The 22,598-nt window shown below is 38.9% G+C and overlaps 2 protein-coding genes across 2 annotated transcripts in view; both read left to right on the forward strand.

Moving 5' to 3' along the window:
* The window catches only part of DOCK2 (dedicator of cytokinesis 2), a 213,534-nt gene extending 206,744 nt beyond the window's left edge, over window positions 1-6,790 (forward strand). Inside the window, exons 49-52 of the mRNA XM_076349698.1 lie at window positions 440-620; window positions 2,123-2,243; window positions 3,282-3,424; window positions 4,809-6,790. Coding sequence (XP_076205813.1) covers window positions 440-620; window positions 2,123-2,243; window positions 3,282-3,424; window positions 4,809-4,883 — 520 coding nt within the window. The 3' untranslated portion in view covers window positions 4,884-6,790. The remainder of the gene's footprint in view (window positions 1-439; window positions 621-2,122; window positions 2,244-3,281; window positions 3,425-4,808) is intronic.
* An 11,237-nt stretch (window positions 6,791-18,027) lies between these two features.
* FOXI1 (forkhead box I1) lies at window positions 18,028-21,120 on the forward strand. Its single transcript, XM_076349919.1, has 2 exons — window positions 18,028-18,662; window positions 19,695-21,120. The coding sequence occupies exons 1-2, from the start codon at window positions 18,089-18,091 to the stop codon at window positions 20,246-20,248; spliced, it is 1,128 nt and encodes a 375-aa protein (XP_076206034.1). The 5' UTR covers window positions 18,028-18,088; the 3' UTR covers window positions 20,249-21,120.
* Window positions 21,121-22,598: the final 1,478 nt, after the last annotated feature.

A 22,598-nucleotide genomic window follows, 5' to 3' on the forward strand; every position in this document is an offset into this window, starting at 1 on the left:
GCGAAATAAATAGGAGGATGCATTTAAAACATGACAGTAAATAGTAATACTCTGTTCCACTGTTTTCAACAACCAAAATAGCGTCTTGCTTTCAGCACCATCATCACCATAACTTACCATATGAGCTCAAACTCCATTTAGTTTAGGAGTTCTTAAGCTAATGCACAAATCTTTAAAAAGGGATTTGCACTCATGTTAACATTTTGCATTCTTTGCAACGTTTTAAGACAACATCATACCTCCTGAAGGTATTTTATTTGTAGCTACAGCTGCCAGCTGAAGCACATCATATACTTTCTGTCAGCAGTTTGCAAGGCTGTATAGAAAGTCAAAGGAAAGGATGACCTGCATTTATATTTCATGGGGAAATGACATCAGAATACCAGTGGCTTTTAAAATATCACTCAGCAACTTGTACTTTTTTCTTTTGCTCTTGCAGCTTTGATCTGGAAGTAGTGCTACCAAAGCAAGTAAAAGCAGAATCAGAGGAGACTGCTCTGCAAATTAATCCTCACCCTGAAGTAAAGATGAGAAGGTCCAAAAAAAGAACAAAAAGAAGCAGTGTGGTGTTTGCTGATGAGAAGACAGCACCTGATATTTCTATCTCTGACATGAAATGTGTATGTTACTGATTTAGAGTAGTATTTTATAATCCATAAAAAAGAGGATATTACTCCTTTGCTTAGGAAAAAAAAATATATCACATAGAACTCTAGCTGTCATAAAGGGAAATATGCAGGATGCAGAGATGATCTGCCCTGCCATGAATGAAACCTGCAAGATGCTGCGGAGGAAACAAATCAGCGGAAAAATCAGAACGTCTCTACTTGCTTATGATGACAGATAATATAGCCCTGAAGCTGCAAGTTCTGAAGCTTAGTTAGCTTCAAATGGAGTACTATATTGGGAGGGTTAAGCTAGCTTTCTTGTGGAGAGACAGTTGACTGTGCTGACATTTCATGGCAGCTCCTTGCAGTCAGGGCTATTTGAAAAGTGATGAGCCCTGTACGTTTTGTACCTTGTTATGGAACATGCAGCTGTTAGGAAATTGCAAGATTGCAAACAGTGTTCCTTAAATGGTGCCAGACTGAAGTTTGGAAGCACTGGCATCTCTCACTCCATAGATCATCTGAGTGCTTTTATTGCACTGCTAGATCACTGAATGACTTATATAACTTACGTTGTGCTTTTTTTTTTTTTTTTTTTGGTAGTTTAGTTCTCAGGAGACTTTTCTTCTTTTAGTATAAAAAGAAATAATAAAAAAAAATTTTTGAAAGTTGTCCTCTTGATACACAAGCCCTATCTAAATTAAAATGTCAGGCAATAACAGATTGTTGAATTACATGAAGAGAGCGTAAGTCATTTGATCAAACATTTTTGGAGGAATCGTCAAAGGCAAAGTGAATTCAGTAAAAAGCTAAGATTCTTTTGGGAAACAAGGAGAAACTTATGGAGGTTTATGATTGTCTTACACTACACGTCCTCATACAAAAGAGAGATAAAGCACAGTCATGCTCTGAGAAACATTATTATACAAAAACAAGCAAGACCTTTGTCTTTTGATTAAATTAGAGAACACACACACCTAACTGTGGGAATCTCACTACGTATTGAGTTACAGGATTTTTCTTTTGCTTCAGAAAAATAGTGGCAAGCCTCGCAGCAGCCAAGCTGGCTATGTTAATGCAATAGGGAAAAACGTTTTCCAAACTTCATTTTACTCTGCAGATCACAGTCAGAGCTGGCTGATGGTATTATTCCAAAAATATGGTAGGAATACCATCCTACAGTTCCAGGTTACAGAATCTCTTCTAGCTAGTGTTTTTAGAGTAATGGGGGTTTTTTATGTGGAATGAGAAGTATTTTTCTAACTATAAATCATGTGCAAAATCGTTACATTTTTTTAGCTAGTGTATACTATTACATGTGGATCCAATTCTGCTGCTTCTAGTTACTTTCATTATTTACTCAGCAAACAATCCCATAAAGAACTCGGGTTAGGAATGATAGTTTGTTTATTAATTATTTTCTTTTGTGCTTTTCACAAAATATTATTTTGCTTAGATCTTTGTTGCTGATATCTCAGTTCATCATTAATGGCATTTTTTTTTTAATTAAACAGCTGTCAAGGAAGTACGAGTTCATGAGTGACACCAACCTCTCAGAACATGTAGTGGCACCTCAGAAAACATCTGTCCTCAAGCAGATGAGTTCTGTCAGTCGTTCTATGCCAACTATCCCAGGTAAGCTGCTTACAGTAAGATGCGAGTTCTGCACTTCTTTACTGCTATGTTAAGAAAACATAGCAATAAAGGGTTTGCTCTAAGCAGAGCAGGTAGCTCTCTCTATGTGGCTCCATGCCTCTGAGACAAAGATTACAATTTAAGTGTGTATTGTGCATGTGAGGCTGGACTGCTACTACTGCTTGATAACACTGTGCTGTCTAGTGCTAACATGCAAATTCTAAAAGCGTTACTTCTGGAGCTCCGAATTTTGCTTCCTTGTATAGTGTGGACATTCCCCCTGCCTTGAAAGAGGCAAGGTTTATTCATCTTCCTTGCTTCGTAGGGTCTCACTTGCAGAAGCAAGGGCTTCTACAGTCTGCCCTCACAGCTGAGGGCAGCATTTGAAACAGGAAGAAATGCTCTCTACTTCGCTTTTGGCAGATGAATATCCCCAAAGGTTGCCCCGTGGTAGGGTTTCAACGTCTGCTTTTGACATTAGAGAGGAATCTCCTAAGCCTCCCTCACAGCAAGAGGAAGGGGAAACAAGATAGCATAACTGCCCACTAGAAAGACTGACAGTTGCATGATAGAGAAGGGGAAAGTGTAACTGAAGGTGGAACTAATTTCTAGGCCAGGGTGTATAGAGAAAATGTGCCCTATTTCAATATCCTTTACCCCCCACTTCTTCCATAGCACATCCCATTTCTTAGCCTGCGCTTTATCTGTCCCTCTCATTGTCCCTATCTTTCCAGATGCCTGTAACAGACATTTAGCACAACACAACAGACTGTCATGGCCCACTTCTTTTTCATGTATTTATCTATTTTTTCTTCTTTGACCAGATTGGTTCATTTTTTTTGCTATTCACTTTCAATGTAATGAAGTTAGTGCTTCCCCATTACTTACTTTTGTATTCTAAGGATATAGTTAGATTAAAAATGTCTCATTTCTTTCTAGTAATTGCAGTGGTTCATTATTTTGCATTCTGCTTTATCTTACACTCTGACCTTCCTTTTTTGGTTTTGTTTTGTGCAACCAATATGTTTCTATTCTAAGGATTAACTCTGTCCATCAGCCCTGTGGCACCTGATGAAACAATTGCATCACATAGGTTGAGTCAACCAGTGTTTCCTTCCACCTCAGATGGTGACAAGAAAACCTTCAAAAAAAAGAAAGTGAACCAGTTATTTAAAACAATGGTAAGTTCTGTGTGTTTATGGGGAAAAAAGAAAAGTGTACCTCTTCAAAAATTCTGTGCTCTGAAAATTAAGTCATTTTAAAGTACCATAAGATCATAAGTCCAACTCTTACTTCTTTTTTCTTCTTACTTCTCTCGTCAGAGAGAGGAGTGGAAGCTCTATGGGGAAGCAAAAATTTGCCTCTGGCTGTGCTTTCTGGAGTACGGATGTACATCTTTGTGTGTGTTTAAAAGGAAGGCTCAGATGTGCAGGTCTGCATCTGTACCACGAGAGGTCTCATTTGACCTACTGTTTTTCTCTGATTTGCTTTACATAACATTTATTAGCAAAAGAGGAAAGCAATTATTTCTTCTTCGATTTAATTACATTGGGCGGTTAGCACTAGCATCAGAGTAAGGTAAGCATAGCATATATAGCAAAACATGCACAGTGTGAGTCAGTTTCTGATGCCAGAGATGCTTATTTGAAAGTAGAAATTGGCTCACACTGGAGTCGTTAATGTTGCTTAAAATAGGTTGCCTTCCTTTAAAGTAGGAAGCCTTTCACTGATTTCGGTGGAAATTTCACAAAATTAAAACTATTGAATTTAATGTAGTGTTTGAAAGCAAAAAATGTATATTCAGTGCAGATATTAAGATTCAAAAGTTTTAAAGTTTTCCTATTTTTTCAGATAGTGGGAGTGTGACATTTATTGCAGATGCTGGTAGCTACTGGTATGCATACTGCATAAGCATTCTGTGACACTTGTAATATTTTACATGTCAACTCTTTGCTGATCTGTCAAAGCAAAGGTTGATTTTTTTTATTTTATTTTTTCTGGTGAATAGGTTTCATTTTCATCCACTAGTTTCTGCAGTCTTTTAAAAAATATAGATAGTGCCTTCAGGGACCATAGAGCAACATTTAGGAAAATCTGCATTTAGATGTGTTCATAATCATATTTTTCTGGTAGGAACAAGGATAACCTATTAATTTCAAGTCTGTAGGATTTCACTGATACTCAATTTATCACATACTTGTTCTTTTCAGACCCAGGAGTAACAGCTTTTCAGCATCATCTCATCCAGTCACATTTAAACCTAAATAGCATATAAAATAAGGAGGACAGAATGTCCTTTTTTACGAGTCTGAAAAAGGACTGAATAAAGCTAAAAATCCATTTGTATAGTGCTTCACAGCATGATTGGAATCATGTGGACAGGTTTAAATACAGGTTTATGTTTTTGCAGGATAGAGAAATTAATTCAAAATATCCAGGATTTGGTCAACGTCTTTTTTCTCTAGCCACAGCTTAAGGCCACAAGCTAGTAATTAATATACGTATTACTGAACCCAATACAGTAGTCATTTTAATACATGGTGCTCTGTTCATCTTTTTTTGCAGCGCATTTCCAAAGTTCTAGAAGATGGAAAGCAGTCTGTGGAGCACCATTTCAAATCTTCATCTACAGATCTGTAATTCATTCCGTTACAAGACCACTTCTCAACCAGAAATAATTATATATACATATATATCCTATTTTAGAGCACCATCTACTCTAAAGAAAGGCACTGATAACATAGAAGGCTAATAGAGAATATGAACAACAATTTTCACGGGCTCTGATAAATTACTTGCAATACAGATCTAGGAATACCATTTGAAGAAAATACTACAGGATGTGCCCGGCAGGATATGGAAGAGAAGTTTATTGAGCCTCTGGTTATACAGGTCAAAGGGTATTGTGTGTTCCCTGGTGACAAAACTTGTTCCCGGGAAGAAAGATGTATTAAAATGCTATCTGCAATGCTTACTATATAACGTAAGTTGGATCCTGTTCTTTTCAAAGAGCACAGAAGTTATCGTTTTGTGTAGCTTGTACAGACACACTCCAGCTATCTTAAAACTATTGCTGGCAGCGTAGTCAAGGCAACAGATGGCTCAGCACAAAATAGCCACTGACAATTTACTCTCTGGCTGTAGTTGGATTTACAGTCCTCAGATCCCTCTGCTGCTCCCATCACACTGCTCTGTATCCTCAATCTTTCTCAGGGTGACGTCCATGACTGTGACACCACATGCCTGAGTTATTTTCAGAACAGCGGCTATTATGTTAAAAACATGTGCAAAAGTTTATTTACACATGTACAAATTGATATTACATCCAGTAGTATGATAAACAAAAGCTGCGGTTTCTGCTGTTCATCAATAAAATATTAAAAATGTATTTTATTTGCTTTGAACCTTTCTCCCTGAAATCTCTAGATATCATCGTATTTAAGGTAGTAGTTTCTTACTGACAGTAAATGGAATTCTACAAGTCTGAGTCTTCTGCTTTCCAAATTTATTTTCTGTGTCTCTCCAACTCATGAGGTAGAGTTGGAAGATAATACCTTATTGGCATGAAGCTGGACAGCACTGCAGGTCAGCATCTCAGGGTTTTTTTTACAACCTGTCAGTTTTTTCTAAAGGGAAGTATGTCATCCAAATATAACGGTTTCTAAAAGGTGAATAATTGATTTCCCTCACTCATCCCTTTATGTTTCAGACACCTACATAGGTTTATATTAATTAAATAAAAAATGTGTTGAGGATGGGAGAGACTGGCCTTGTTGCCGTTTATATGGATATGGGAAAGACAAAAAGCTTAAAATTATTCCTTGCTGAGTGGTTGAATCAATGGAAAGACATCTTCAGTTTGTTCTAAGCCTACCTATTTCTATAAACACTTTTACGTTCAGCATGAATAGTTTATTTAATGAATTTAGACTCTGTTTGCAAGTTGTCAGTGTGAAGCTGTTTTCTACAGAAATAATTAGCGATTGTTTCTGTGAGAAGTTTGAAATATTTACCATTGGAACTAATACTGCGCCAAGAAATACTTTTCACTGGAATAACCATAGACAGCAAAACAAAATGGGTCCAGTTTTAACACTAACTACAGTGTTGGCGTGGCTACTGAGAGACTTTTTGTTTCGTTTGCTTTTCACAGCGACTTGATACTGCTTCTGAGGAAGGACAGAGGAAGAGCAAGGCTTTTCTAGAAAAAAAACCCCTCAGTTTAATAGGGTAGGTTATCTGTCAGTAGGAGAAAGTGAAGGGTTGAGGAGCGCATGTTTTACATTTTGCTAACTGGGGGGAAGAAGAGGGAGGGTACCCAGGTTGTCCTTCAATATTATTTGCAGATACATTGAAGAAATATTGATATCACAAAATAAAAAGTATTTTAAAAGAAGATGATTTAGCAACTGTTTATTCTTTGTAAAGATACCTGTTAAAGGTTATTTTTTGCTTATTGTATCTTGCCACTATGTTTTTATGTGAGAGTGGAATAAAAGACTTTTAGCTCAAGCTGTTGTTATAAATTCTAATTAAAGTACTGTGATTCAAAATAAAAAAGTACAAAGAATGGAAGGGAAGGAAGAGCCCAGAAACAAATGCCAGGAAGGCAGGAGCACAATGTCCAAAGGAAGTTTGGTGTTGAGTGTTTAGCTAGTGGTTCAAGATTCATGCTTGTGTTTTTCTCAGGTTTTAATATAATTTTTGATGAAGAGTTTAGATTTGCACTTAATTTACCAAATCTCAGCAAAAATCTCATTAGTTGTCCCCCATCACAGATTGTCCTCTTCTTGCCAGCCAATTTTGGATCTGTTTCAAGCCAGAAATCATGTAAATCAACTCTGAGCAGAAAAGCAAAATTAAGAAAAAATAACTGCCAAGAACAGGGCATACATGGAACTGGAATTTTAAGGATGTTTGGACAACAAGCTCCAGCCATTCACAAGTTTCCAGAAACTGCGGATACTGACATTTAGTCCAAATAAACAATACTGCATGAACAAGTGATGCCCTGGGATAATAAAGTGCAAGTACGGCAATCTGGCAACATCTGTTTAAAAATGCAAATCAGCACTGATTATTGTAATTTCTGTCACAAGCTAAACAGGCCTTTAGTTCACATATGCAGAGGAAGATATACTCAGGCAGCACAGAACCTACGTGTTTGACGTTCTTTGATGTGAAGCACAGAGGGCAGAAATTTACTCGGGGGTAGTGTCAGGCCTTGACTGCTGTCCCAGGGAATTAATGAAGCGGGGGTAGCTTCACCTGTAATCCGTATAGCCCTACCACCTCTCACCATGCAAGGGCAGAAAAGCATTTCTGGACACAACAATGTTTTCATGTGCTTTCTGTATCAGAGTTTATTTAACTTCTCTCAGACATTTCAGATACTCTGGACAGTAACAGTCTGGCTTTCTGGATTGCGTGGCACTAAGATAATGATTGCGTGGTGTGAGTCTAATACATGAAGTTTAGCATGGGGTAGGAAAGACTGCATGTGCAGCTAAGAGTTTATGTGCTGACCTGTAGAAAGCTGCTACACCGCAACAATGTAAGATGCATTTAAGCTGCATGCAAAGTGTGTTCAGTTAGCTAGATGTCTGAATTTTAGACACGGGCACCTGGGCTTTATCTCTCATGGAGTGCAACGCTGTGTTAGTAATAATGGTCTAGCTCCAGAAGAGCTGCTGTGTCAATGCAGCGTAACGTCTGATCATAGACAGCAAATGTTAACATTCTGTTACATCAAGTTATTCTCAAGTATTCTTTGACTAACTTGGGTATCCAACCTGCCCTTGTTTGTGCCATGATGATACTGTCCAAGTCCTCATTATGAAATTATGGCTTAATTATTCATTTGGGGGGGGGGCAATTTAATGCTCTTAAAATTTAAAAAAAATTAGCTGGGGTGAGCTATAGGAAGGTGTTCAGAGTATAAGTCAATAAGGATCAAGTTTCTGAGCAGGAAGAAGAGTTTTATTAAAGATTTTACAGACTTTGGGAATGCATTGTGTTCTTGAACTGAGAATTAATGTGTGATAGACCTGTGTATTTGTTGCAGGTACTGCTTGACATTGAACTTTGTATCACATACAGTCTGTAATCTTTTTTATTAGACAATGGAAATTTTGGGTGAGTAGAATCATAGAAGTGTTTGGGTTGGAAGAGACCTTAAAGATCATCTCGTTCTGACCCCCAGTGGGGGTAATGGGTGCCATATTGGTTATTCTGTATGGAGTCCACAGACACACTAGCCATCATTGGATCTCTGCTTTCATTTTCCTTGTTGATACTGTTTGGTCTGGCTTTTGGCTTTTACTCTAGTTCTCAGATTTGTTTCGTCAAGTCCCTGACCTTTCTTTAAAGACTCATTAAGGCAGGATTCTCTCTCTCTGTCTTGGGACACCACAGTCTTGTACGGGAGAGAAAGAGGATTGGATTTCCTCATCATTTCAGAAGTGCAGAATTTTAAATTAACAATTTTCTCCTTTTCTAGCCTGTTCATAGTTGATAGAAGGTCACAACAAACAAGTTAAATTAACTCAGACCAATATGTTAAGCTAAAGGCAGTACAACACTGTGTAAGTAGACTTCCCTGGATGTGTTACTAATGCATCATATGAACGGTAGCCTTGGTAGTGTAGAAGACTCTGAGAGTCTGGAATGTGTCCAATTTCATCATGTTTAAATTGAAGGAACCTTGTGCCATCCTGGGCTCTGAAGAAAAGAACTCTCATAATCAGCATGGTGGACTATTCTACTTTCCATATGAGATGTGAGATGCAGAAGCAGTTTGCTCCCACAAAAGCCCCAGGGAAGCTGTAATGGAATAACAGTGGAAAATTTTCCTCAATCTGGAGGATATCAAGTAGCCAGAGTGGTGATGAGGAGTTTTTAGCACCAGTTACTATATTCCACTCAGTGTTTTCAGGCAGCAGCCATTTCACTGTAAAAACTGGCTGAAGAGCAGTTCCTAACCTTAACTAGCAAAAAGCAATAACCCTGTGCCAAGCACTTGTTCACAGTTCTTAGAAAAGCAGGAAATGAAAAAGCAGGGTTAATGCTTCTGTGTCGTGTTTCTAAAGTTACTGAAATTTCAAAGACAAAATGGATTCAGAGGTTGAGTTGCTCTCTTTAACCCATTTGATATTCACAGCTTTTGTTGTTTGCCTATTTTGCTGCTTGCTTCATTGGTAGTGGCAATGATGGAGCAGACTCATTCAAAATGAGTTGACGGTATGTGCAAGGAATTCTGCAAGGAAAAAATTTGGAATGATGATGGGAAACTGCTGAGGAAGTGAAGTGGACTTAGATGATTTGACTTGATCAGTTTGAATATGAAGTCTCTTAGCAATTCAACAGCTGATGGCTGGTAAATCACACAGTGCAATCTATACCCAGAGTCATAATGAGGCTTGACATTGATTGCACTAATGAGCATAAATTTCTGCTTTGGACTAGGATAAATCAGTAAGTATTTTATTGTACTTACAACTATACAGATTCTGAATCGAAGCTGCTCACTAATGTCACAATATTGCAGCAGCTGTATCATGTCTGGCTGATTATCAAGGGAATTTTATTTCAATCCAAGTAAAAGCCATGGAAGTATCTTTGAAATAATGATATAACTTAAATCACTAAAAGCTAGTCAAGCTCCCAAGTAGGTCTGTTCCACCCTGATCATGGGATGAGGGCACTTTTAAACAAGAAAAGCTGTTAAATGTGTTTTTAAAATAGCAAGGTAGGACAGGAGAGGGTGGTTTTGTTTGTTACTAAATTTGGTTTCTGTTTAAGTCAGCTGAGGTCCAGGAGTTGTGTTTAAAGCCATCTAATCACATAATTCTCTATGCTAACGTGCTTTTCCATTTTAAAGGATTTTAGCTTAACTATCATGAAAAGAGCCAAAGACCCTTTTTTGTTCCAGCTTCAGTGCAATACTATTTAACAGATGAAACATTTATCCCAGAGGCTAGTTCTATATATCTGACCTCAATGGGAATCATCTAGACCTAGGACATTCTGTTTAAAACAATAGCACAGGTCAATTCTCCAGAGTGTAGGAAAACAAAAGGAATAACTTAGCCAAACACAGGATCCTTCTCATGTAGAAATCAAGAGAATTCGGCCAATTTAAAGCCAAATTGTCTTTTGTGTCATCTCTTTTTTAAAAAACATTTTTGAGGAGGGAGGAAAAATAAACAATTTAAGGATCCTTTCCCTCATTAATTTTTGGAGGTCGATATGTCCATCTTGTTACATAAATCTTTTTTTCCGAGGAATATGGAAGCCTCCATGAAAAAAGCTTGCAACCATCTCCTATCCTGGATGCCTTGGAGTAGCCACTAGTATTATAGTATTTACTTATATTTCCCTCCCAGAACCGAGTTCCTACTTGCTCTTAGGCATTCAAGGTCCTACTGAGAGGGAACATTGAGCAACATTCCAGGGGCTGCCCTCAGTTGCAAGGACTTCAGCATTGGCAATATTTACTGCTGTGAGGTGAGAAGAGTAGTTGTTCTTTATTGACTTGGTCTGTAATTTTCTATTCTGATTTGCTATCATGATGCAATGTGTGCTAACGATTAATACTGTAAACGAATAATTGCTCTGCAAACAAACCTTAGGTAGGCCATGGATTTCATAAACTTCAAAATGTTAGATAAATTTAATCATGGTTTTAAAGGGAGGACAGTTTGATCTGATTGGTTTTTGGATAGAATTAATCCCTTTTCAATGTAGTTTTTTGTCTTTCAGGATAGCAGAAAGCTCCACTGTGCCATGAGTGATCTTTCATATGGCTGACCCTAGAATTAGACAGCCACTGTGAGTGTCTGCTTTAACAAATATAGTTTCTGTGTTAATGATTTTTTCCATGAGTATTAGTGTGTGCTGCAGCTCCATATGCCCCATTATGCATGTGGGTATTCAACCTGCATTTACTAACAGGTTAATGTGAGAGGCATGAACGATCTCTCCGCCACAGTTAATGCTTGATAGGCCTTCCCATTACCTTGAATTAGTTCACCTGATGGCAGGTGGCTGTTGATGGTGTTAGAATGGGTTTAAGTGGTGATTGATTCAAAAGGCACAGGAAAGGTGATGGGGATCAGAAAACAGTCATTTAAGATATCTATGCCCTGAGTTGGCAGGCCGGCAGCCAAAAAAAGAGACTTATCTAGGTGAAGTAGTAGGAATCTTGCACTGTTGTTCTAACAAGAAAAAGTCTAAAAAACCTCCATGTTTGACAGATATTTTGAGGGAAGATTTTCCCCAGAATGGTTGATCGTACATTTTTATACCTAAGAAAACAGCCCTGGATAGAGTTGCTTTAGATGCAGCTCTTTTAGCCAGGAATATTGTATTTTATCATACAGTAAAGCATGTTATGGTTGGATACCTGGATCCTGCAAATACTGAGGAATGTGAAATCTTTACTACGTGATTTCAGTTGCTTTGACACACTCAGCAATACTTCAGCAGTGCTTTGACAGACTCAGTAGTACTAATGCACAATGCCTGAATTTGTAGAATCTTTCTTAACAACTGCATTTAGACTTCTTTCACAAGACAAGAAAACAGTACTATTGGAGATCAGTACTGGAAAACAAAAGAGCAAAGGAAACAAACCCAGAAGAAAGACATAAGTCTCTAAACTTACTAGAATTTCCGCCCAGAATTTCAAAGCAAATGAAGGATTCTAATATGAAAAAGTTAAAAATGTTTACATATACCATTGGTTATTGTTACAGATCCCAGAATTACAAATCTAGATCTATATAATATTGCTAAGGGGACAGGGATCGCGCCAGTATGAAAACTTGTTACTAAGTTCTCTCTAGGCCAGATGCGGACTAGTTCGATACATTTTCAAAAATTGTCACTAGGGGGAGATAAGTAGTTGCAATACTTCGCCCATATAATAGAACTCAAACTGCTGATCTGTCTACCCAGATACTGGGAAAACCAAAGTGGAGCAACTGGAAGCGCAAGGATTATCAACACTGTAAATCATCCTAGATGATCTTAGTTTACTGCAGTTAAACCCTGGTTACATTAAAACAACCTTAATTTTATCTATGACTGGGTGTGTCCGTAGAGTAGGTCACTGCACTTAAAATTGTACCAATTCATTTAACAGTTTTAGTTACTGTTTAAATTTCCCCAAGTGTTTGTGTTGTGCAAGTACCAAAGGGTGTAGAACACTGTGAACAACAAAAAAAAGAAGGTGATGTTTTCTGAAAAATCCTTGGTTCTAAAAAGTCTTTTGAATGAGAGATCCATTTAAATTGTGGAGTGGGAGGAGCTGATTTATCCATACAAGCAAATACCTTGATGCTGAAATCTGACTGAAACAGAGGTATTAGCATGTTACTATGTTTTGTTTGTATAAATCCTGTTGTGCATCTCATTGAAATGCACAAGAATTTAAACTTTGAAGGATTTGGGAAAGGTGTACAGATTAATTTCCTTGGTAAACACAATTGATGTTCATACAACACCTCATTTGATTTTAGCACCGTTTATTTCTAGTATAAACAAACATTTAGTGGCAGGCATAGAAGAATAAGCAGCTAATCTGAAAGAGGCAAGCATTTCAGCTGTTTGGAAGCTGGTAGCAGCAGTGAGGTGGTCAAAGTATGATTGATTGAAGTATCTATATTCGTACTAATTTCCCATAATTCAGAGATGCCTCAGATTCTAACGTGAGAGGAATTTGTTGCAGAATCTCTCCACGTCTGGTTTAGACTTGAGGTATCCCTCCGTTGCAGGGCAGAGCATGTCTGTATCTGAATGCAGCAGATCCCACGGGAGCCACAGGCAGCCAAATGGAAGCTGTAGATTTCTTGCCTGCCTACGGCCTGTCATGACTAATGCGTGAGTCAGGGGACACCTAATCCCCTCTACCATATTATATGTTGGCAAGATGGTGGAAGGTCTTTGCTGGAGCAGGAGTTATGACTACTTTTATTATCATAGTTCTCATGGTCAGAAAGCAGCTACTAGCCCTTATAAGGCTTTACAGTCTTCTAAAACCCCAGTCATAAAGTTGCTTTAAAAATCCACAGTGGTTTTGTTCTGAAAGACTTAAAAAGTCTAAGGGCATTCTAGCATTGCAGCACTTATGGCAGAGATCCAAATGATATTGCCTCTTCCATTAATTTAATGTTCAACCTGCATTTCTAGAAATAAAAGCTCAGTTCCCTTGTTTTGCAATACTGTATTTTACATTTCCTATGCTTTTGTAATGACCTTGAGATGACATGGTTTTGCCTGCTGCACCTTGTTTCTTCTGATGGTGTGGTTTATTTTGTGCATACACTGGCAGATGATTATTGCAGTAAGCCATGAAGACTTTTACAAGTAATCTACTAGACAACCAAGAATATAGATAATCTGTCATTATGTGAAAATGTCTTATCGATGGATACTGAATTGTTTCTGAATTCAGTGTTTGATTTTTTTGAAACAAGGTGAGTTGCTTGGTATACTGAGTTGTAGATGAACTCTTTTCTTTTAAAAACAACTTTTCCCTCTTCTTTGTGACCACATAAATAGCTTGTATGAACTTTTCTTCAGCAAGGTATTAAACTGTTCTAATACACCAGGATTGGGGTTATACACAATGTTAACAGTACAGCCTAAAGCTTCATATTCATTAAAAACAGATCTCTGCACCATGGGATTATCTGGCAATATGTATCATGATCTAGATCAAGTGTAAACAATCAATTTGATTTCTGACTAATGATGCAGAGTGCTTTATGTTGGCTATATGAGGGACAAATGATACGCAGTACATTATAATGTTTGCCAGGATGAAGTTACTACTACAAAATTTTGAACCCGTTTGAGTCGTTCGAGTGGGTTTGCACTACGTTGTACTTTGCATCATGCAGGCATGGTGCTTTTGATCTAAGTTCTCTAAAGCTGTCACACTGTGAAACAGCTTGACGACCTAAAGGAGCCTGTGAGACTAGCAGGTATCGTGCTTTATTTTGCTTTATCGTTTCAAAAGATCCAGTTAAGAAGGTAGTTAGGAGTATCTCAGCTAAAACATTACAAAAGTGTACAAAGAGTTCCCCATATTATTCTCTACCTTTTGACCCCTGTGCTTTTGCTTCCTACTGTGTGCTGGTGTGCACATACTTCTCTCAAGTCATTACATTTCAAAAACACCGAATGTATAAGTTACTTTGGAGTATAAGTGAAAATGCTGAGGAGTCCCAGTTCTAATGAAATTAATTTGAACTTTTCATAACCCAAGATTTCAGACAATTATGGTTTCCCTTGTAAAAGGGCAATCAGTGTGAAGAAATATTACTGTTGGCTGGAGTGGAGGGAGGGGTAGATAGGAGCTGACCTAAAAAAACTATGGAAAGCAACAGTTCTGCAGGGGCTTGGCCTCAACCTTGCAGATTTTGAAGCTTTGCTTAAGAAATCAAGAGGAGCAAATCTTCATATAACACAAGAGTTGACAACTGTCTTCCATCTGACACAATCTGTGGACGATCAGGCTTCCAACTGGTAGAGACGTGCACTCAGGGCTGTACAGTACTGAAGTAAAAAGAAATGTTAAAAACATGATGCGTCCTGCCTACGAAGACCTCACCAAACCCAATGCATTTGGAAGTAATGATCACTAAACTACGACTCCAGCATCAGCCTCCATTTTATTTCTAGAGTTTTTCAACCCTAAACATGATCTGTTAGCATAGCTTGGTCAGCATATCACCTTTTCCCAGCCTTTTCATATGGAAGCCTCACCATTTTTCCTTCTCCTTGCTCCACTTCTGGGATTGCTACCTTCTCCTTCCAGCCCTGCCAAGAACAGGAGTCTCAGTGGTGAGGACCCCAGGGCAGTATTCCTGGCTAGACTCACTTAACTCCAGTTCTGACCAGCCCTGCTCAGCGATCACAGCTTGAGCAAAGTTTCTTCTTTCCTTGCTGCCTTTTGCCTGCGTATGAGCATCTGCACCTGAAGTGCTATACAGGAATATGTATTGCAATGATTCTCAAGCAGTAAGGTGTGCCCATAGGACTGACAAAGTACCATTTTTACTGGCATTGTTTATACTCCGATCTGAGTAAATCAGGCGCAGTCAGTTGGAAGAAAAAAGTTGCTGATCAGACTGTGTCTATGCTAGAAACTGTGCCAGCCACACATGTCGGGGAGGGATCAAACCTTTGCACTCTCTTTCGGAGGTCCGTAGGCAGAAGCCTACAGTTGTCTTTGTACTTCATTGCTCTAAAAGCAGTACTTGCCATTCTTCACCCCAGTCCTTGCTTTCTTAGTTCTGTGTGATACTTTGCTCAGATGTCACATCAAGGTAGGTCTGGTAGTAACGTGCATTCTCAGGCAGCTGCAGAGCACAGCTAGGGGTTGACCTTGCTAAAATGCACCGCACCAGAACTTCATAAAGATTAATTTGCGGAGGAAGTTTTAGAACCTTCATCAGTCTCTGGTTGCAGAAGTAATATTTTTTTTCCTTTGTAGTGCCTGGCATATTTTCAAAGCATGCATTCACTCAGCACCCACTTCAGTGTATTTTAACTGTAACTATGCATGCAGAGCACCTCAGGGAATAAGTATTTAGATGCCACTCATCAAAGTCCATGATGCAGTTAGGTGAATTTTTACTTCTTGGAATAAATGAACCCTGAGCAGTAATAAATTTGCAAGTTTTTCTTGTTTTCAAGGGGTTTTTTTTTGGCAAAAATGTAATTTGTTGAGCGGATCAAAAATTGATTATGTTTACTTTTCACACTATATTCTGGGTCTTAGTTAATTGTAAAAGTGTTTTTACTCATTTGAGCATTTTTTAAACATTTTGTTGCATTGACTCTTCTGTAAAGGGGGTTTTTATTAGCAATATTTGTAACTTTAATATTTGCATGACTACGGATATAATTTTAAAATCTATCTATATGCTAGTAAGTTAATTAGGAAGCTGTAGGCAATGTTGCTCAAACAGCTTTTTGCATGTTTGTAACTCAGATTCTTGTGGAGAAAAATATTATTTTAGATAGCTTTCTTGAAGAGGGAGGTACTCACATTATTATTTCCTGAAAAATGAATCATCATTTGTTTTTTTGTCCAAGTCACCTTTTGCACAGCAGCTGTCACTTAGAAAATAAGCCAGCCCCGCTATGTTCCACTTAACTTTTGTCTGTTTTATGTGTATCTCTGCATAGGCTAGTGAGCATTTACAAACTCTGAACTCTGTCATTCAAATTAAAATAGCAACTTGTTTGTCCATAGTTGCAGTACAAATGATTTTATGTGCAGTGAAAGCATGTATTCTTTTAAATAACAGCTGTAGAGACGCATTTCTGAGCTGGCAAATTGGCTAGCTTTGTCACTCTGTACTCAATATTTCAGTTGTATTTCCAGTGAAATTTTTTTCGTACCTTTCAAAGCAACAACAATATGAACATGACATTGGTGAATCACTAATGCTTGGGGAGGGGGGAAATCTTGGTGGTGCTGCAGCACAAAAGGTTAAGTGAATTGATGAATGTGTGACAAAGCAAAAAAGTCTTTGGTACAGCCGGGAATTCAAATCTACAGGTCAAAACTTGTGTTTCTGCAGAAATTATAGGACTAGAGCCATCTTAAAGGCCTTGTCATACCAGGACTTTCTTTAATTGCATGGAATATTAAGGCTGAGTCAAGTTCCAAATGTATATATGTGCCTTAAACGTAAAAAACATACACAAATATCACTTCTGAAGGGAACTGCAACTATGCTTTTAACTACAGTGCAGTCTTTCATGCAGTGACACAGTTGTAAGAGCTGTCCTCATTCTGAGACAGGTGTTGGTGAGATTGCAGCTCTGCTTTTTCCTCCTTCAAAAGTGCAGGGTGCCATGCAAGGCAGTAACTATTTTTCCGAGTCATAAAAAGGCTAGAGGTTTTGCCTTGTTGCTTAATTTTAAGGAATCAGCTTTTGTCTGTATAGATACAAATGAAGTTATTTGGAACTTAGCTGAAAAGAGCTGTGCTGAACACTGCCTCTTTCCTGTTTGGAAAGTCTGCTAAGAGGTTTTATGAGCTCTCTGCACCAATCCTGCAGCAAAGAGGAAGCAGCAAATAATGATTTCCCATCTCAGTTCACCAATTTAAGCTCTAAAGAAAGGTTTGATGATTAAGCTTGACATTTTTTTCTCACAAGATTAATCCTTACTTTAGGGAGTAATTCCATTTATATCACTAAGATTACTCACGTGAGTAACCAGCTACAGAATTTGCCTGTAGTACTGTGATTGCCTAGGGGGAAGTACAAGCAACTCCGCAATTAAAATTACAGGAAGAAAAGGAGGTCTGACCTTTTCTTTTTTCTTTTTTTTTTTTAAGTGTGTATATATATGCCTACTGTTTCATTGATGAGTGACAATGGCTTTTGCATTCCGAGGTGTTACTAGCAGCAGCACAAAATGCCTTTTCTTTAAAAAGAAAGAAATACTAAATGCTAAAGCTTCATTGTGAAAGGTGGAAGGAGGAGGACCTCTGATAAGGGGTTTTAACTTCAAGGCACCTTAGGCTTTCTTTATGTGCATCACATTAGTGGAAAATTCCTTCATTCATTTAAGAAGATAAACAGTTGTAACTTTCAGGTTTGGTTGATGTGACATCAGTGACTGGCTGGGACTGCCAGCATTCCAAAAAGGATATCGTCCTCATCTGCAGCCACTCAGGGCTGTGGGGTGGAGCCTGTAGCACAAGCTGAAACATTTACAGGTGCATAAGTAGGTAGGGAAGGGCGCAGGTGATGCACCTGTCTCTGGAAAGGAGCACTAGCACAGGTGTGTCATAACTTATCAGCCGCCTGTGTTAGAGCATGAGCTCCTTTGATCCACAAACGCACTCTCCACCACGCTGCAGCCCACAATTTCCAAATATTGGTCAAGAACCTCCAGAGATGAGTATCTACTATGAGAACTTTTTCCATCCACAGAACATCCCTAGTCCACAGCGACCAAGCACCTTTGAGACGACGGATTACAACGCCACTCCCAATCCTTACCTCTGGCTAAATGGACCTTCTATTACCCCACCACCGTATCTCCCAGGATCCAATGCCAGTCCCTTCATTCCTCAGTCTTACGGGATGCAAAGGCAGCTCTTGCCTAACATGCACGGCTTGGGAGGAACTGACCTTGGCTGGCTTCCTCTCCCGTCCCAAGAAGAGCTGATGAAGTTGGTTAGACCACCTTACTCCTACTCTGCACTTATTGCCATGGCTATCCATGGAGCACCCGAAAAGAGGCTGACTCTCAGTCAGATCTACCAGTATGTGGCTGACAACTTCCCCTTTTATAACAAAAGCAAAGCTGGCTGGCAGAACTCCATACGGCACAACTTGTCTCTCAACGACTGCTTCAAGAAGGTGCCCCGAGACGAAGATGATCCAGGTATAGCTCTCTCCCCCTCTTTTTTCCCCCCTCTAATTAAACGATTAATTTAAAAATGCCTAATACATTGTAAAGAGACATAATAGCCTAGGTACAGGACATACACATACTAGCTCTTCTGTTTTCGTAGGTCTGAACTAGAAGGCAACTATGCATAGCTGAGGTCTGAATCAGTGTTGCTATTAAATCTCTGCAGGGGAGGGGATTCTCTGCTGCTCTAGGTCTTCCTGAGAACTGATCAGTGTGCTGAGCATGAGGCTCAGCAAGCACAGGAGTAGTCTAACTGAGCAAGTCACATCCAAAACCCATTTGGTGTAATGCGTATGACTTACGTCAAACTTAGCTGGAAATTAACGGAAAAGGGGTAAGGCAAACTCGGATTTGTCAAAGAAATCCAGTAGCGTTAGGGAGTCAACAATAATTCTCAAGAGGAGAGCAGGCTGCTTTTATTTTGTTTGTTTCAAATAGTGTTTTGCTTGGAATCACACCTCTGCTGTTTCCAGCCCCTTGGCTTATATGTTGTCAGGTTGTTCCTTTATTTATTGTTTTCTATCAATAGCTGTTGAGAACCATTGGGAACATTTAAAAGCTATTCAATTATCCTGCCACAGAAGGCCAAAAATCTGGTTCTATCTTGTTAGAAACCTATTCTACCCCACTGAATCTGGAGGAGCAGCCCAGTGTGGGGTTTGATTACTCTCTGCTGTAAATTCAGAGGACCAGCTATATACCGAAAACCTCCTTCCCTCACCCAGAAAACAGAACAGAACAAAAAGCCCTCCCGGTGGCTCCACTTGTAGTTTTACCTGTGTGAAGAGTCAGGGCTAAAGGATACAGCCCAAAACTTTACACTTTTTTGTGAATCCAACAGACTTCTGCTTTTGTGTGATTAAAAAATGCATATGGTTTTTGCTCATGCAATTGTTCTGTTTCTGTGAAATGAGAGAAACATTGTAAAGCCTTAGAAGACTGCTCTTTGCGGTCTGTTCGCATATTTTTGAACTGAAAATACGCTTTTGTCCCCTTTGGCAGGAAAAGGGAATTACTGGACTCTGGACCCGAACTGTGAAAAGATGTTTGACAATGGAAACTTTCGCAGGAAGAGGAAAAGGAAGTCTGACACTGGGGCTAATGCTGCCACTCTTGCATCTGAGAAATCAGAGGATACTGCCCTGACTGGCAGCCCCAAAGCTGTTGAGCATCAGGATATCCTGGAAAACTCATCACCTGGGACTGACAATTCACCTGAGAAAGGATCTCCACCTCCATCTTCCAGTAGCCCATGCCTCAGTAACTTCCTCTCCAGTATGACTGCGTATGTTAACGGCTCTAACTCAGTGAGCCGCTCAGTGCCTTTGGGACTCAACTCTGAACCCATTGACAAAATGGGACAGAATATGGTAGGCTTTAATTCCTACTCTCCACTCTCCAATATCCCCAGTCATGGTGTGGGAGAGTGGTCCAATTCTATGCCTTCTAGCCACCTTGGCTACAGCAACTCTGTGCTCAACCAGTTTAACACCCATTTTTACAGCAGTATCAGCACAAATAACACTCTGTATTCCAGGGAAGGAACAGAGGTTTAAATGAAGGATTCTAAGACAGCAAAATATAGCTATTTATGAGAGGAAATGATCTGTGGGCAGATGATTAGCGTTAGCCTGTTGTCTCTGGGACCCACACTGCATCCTACCTTCTAACAGCCGCAAACTTGTTACCCATTATACTTACTCAAATCACAAACACTCCACATTCGGCAGCTCCACATAAAAAATCAGGAATCATAACAGCAAGAGTAGCGAAGAGTTCTCCTGAGACACTGTGCTTGTATTGCTGCCAACCACAGTCCTCTACAGACATCCTTGAGAAGTTACTGTTTGCCTTAGGCATGAAGCTTTTTCTGGCATGGTACTAATATTGCTATGCTTTTAAAGTGCTAACAGAAATGTGGTTATACCTCTAAACACCCTCTCTTGCTGATATAGGCTGCCCGTACTAGACATGCTTAGCACGTTCTTATTTGGCCAAAGTTATTCTGAGACACTGAAGGATCTAGAATAAAAGCTACTGTATAGGGAGTAACAACCAACACTTGAATGGTGAGTGCTGTCTTTGGTTTTCTCTAATACTAGTGCATACATTGTCTAAATTTTGATCCCCTTTTAACCCCAGGGGAAATATGGCTGCAAAGCAAGCTGGCATCATCATGGACACAACAGTCATTTTGAAACTGAAGGGAAGCATGACAAAATATGGTGGAATTGTCTTCTGCTGGTGCAGTCGGATCTTAATGTTTTCAATTATAATTACAGGGTCGATTTTTTTTTTTGCCTTACACATGCAAATCTGTTCACATAAGGAAAACGGGATCTGTCCTGAATATATTTAATACATGTGTTTTCTAAGAAGAAAACACAGTTGTTCTACGTTAACATTCTACATGAATCAATTCTACTGAGTAAAGAATTTGAATATTGGGGAGGGTGGGGGAGAAGAAAGGGGAGATAGAAAGTTTAACTGTCTCTGAGTTTCAATTCTAAAGGCTGAATCTTTCAAAGCATCAATTGCAGATGTTGTGAAAAGTGCCTGTACTGTATTTTTTTTTTTGTAAGAGTCTGTGCTGTTTGTCCTTGTGTAAATATTAGAAATAATGCTTATTTTTCCTACACTCTACTGTAGCCACAAACAACATTTCAAAATATATATGAAGTTTTTTCAAACCAAGACTTGAATCAAGTTCCACATTTATGTAGAGTAATATCTCAAACTGGATAGCCTGCAGCATACATAGACAGCAAGTTTAACAGTTCACAATTGGGCACTGACCAATTGACTGACCACTGACTTCTGGAATGATAGAAAACATATTAATGCATTGTAATAGATACCATTTTGTCTTGATTTTTTTTTTTAACTCTACACGGGTATAGTTTTGTTACAGGCCATCCCAGAAGCATTTTTAATAAAGCATTTGTATAAAAGAATGTGTACCTCTGTGTGTGTACTATACTACTTATGTCTTTAAAAGTCTCCTTAATAGTTTGACTTGAGCAATTTGCCTGAGGAAAGATCAGTATAATAGTCACAGAAGGTCAGAGACTGAGATAGTGTATGTCTAGGCAATCAAAATTTGCATGCTGAGGAATATAATTGGCTGCTATTATGCAAAATACAATCACTAAATAAAAATCATCCTTAGAGTTTCCCTGCTGGAGCTAAGTGGTGCCAATCATTTAAAATTTCAGAACCCAGACTATATTTTCACATGCTAATTGGCCAACATGACTGCAATCTTTTCTGCATTCTTGCTGATTATTTCTTATGTTTAAACTTTTTCACTATCGAGGCTGCCCTGACTATTCCTACTTTTGTACCTACTATGATAAGTTTTTGGTTGGAAGTTGAAACCTACCTACACTGCTAACATTGTTGCTTAAGAAAAAAGTAAAATGACCTTCTGGTGGTGTCCTTCTGCCACGACTATGAGTTTCTCTGAAGTCAGGCACGTGCTGAGGCCTGAGCTGTAACTCCTGCCCTCAGAATTTTACAGCCCTTTCAAGAATCTCAGCCCAGTAGGTAGGCCATAACATGCCCTGCAACTCAGCAGCTGGCAGCGTTTGTTATAGAGAGACTTGCTCATGTGACAACTGAGAAATGCATTCAGTTAGTCCTGTTATGTCTTGGATTCAGCAGGCATACAACAAATTGCCTAGAAATATAGTTCCTGTGGAGTACATAGTTCACAAAACTGAGAGGAAATTGATTTCTTTAGTGCTGAAATGGAAAATGATCCTTTATGGACTTACAGAGCAAAAGTGTGGAGAAAACTAAGGTGCAAATTAGAAGAACGATGTTGCTAAACAACAGCAGACAGTAAAAAGCAACTCCTTTGTCACTCAGCATTTTGTTTGACTCTCCTAGTTCCCAGTCGCAAAT

The sequence above is a fragment of the Aptenodytes patagonicus genome, chromosome 12 (genome assembly GCF_965638725.1).
Source record: "Aptenodytes patagonicus chromosome 12, bAptPat1.pri.cur, whole genome shotgun sequence".
Lineage (NCBI taxonomy): Eukaryota > Metazoa > Chordata > Aves > Sphenisciformes > Spheniscidae > Aptenodytes > Aptenodytes patagonicus.

Bases quoted from the DNA above. Each gene is read 5' to 3' on its own strand.
- FOXI1 (XM_076349919.1), top strand. From the start codon at position 18,089: ATGAGCTCCTTTGATCCACAAACGCACTCTCCACCACGCTGCAGCCCA. The intron at 18,663-19,694 runs GTATAGCTCTCT...CCCCTTTGGCAG, and splicing joins CCGAGACGAAGATGATCCAG to GAAAAGGGAATTACTGGACT.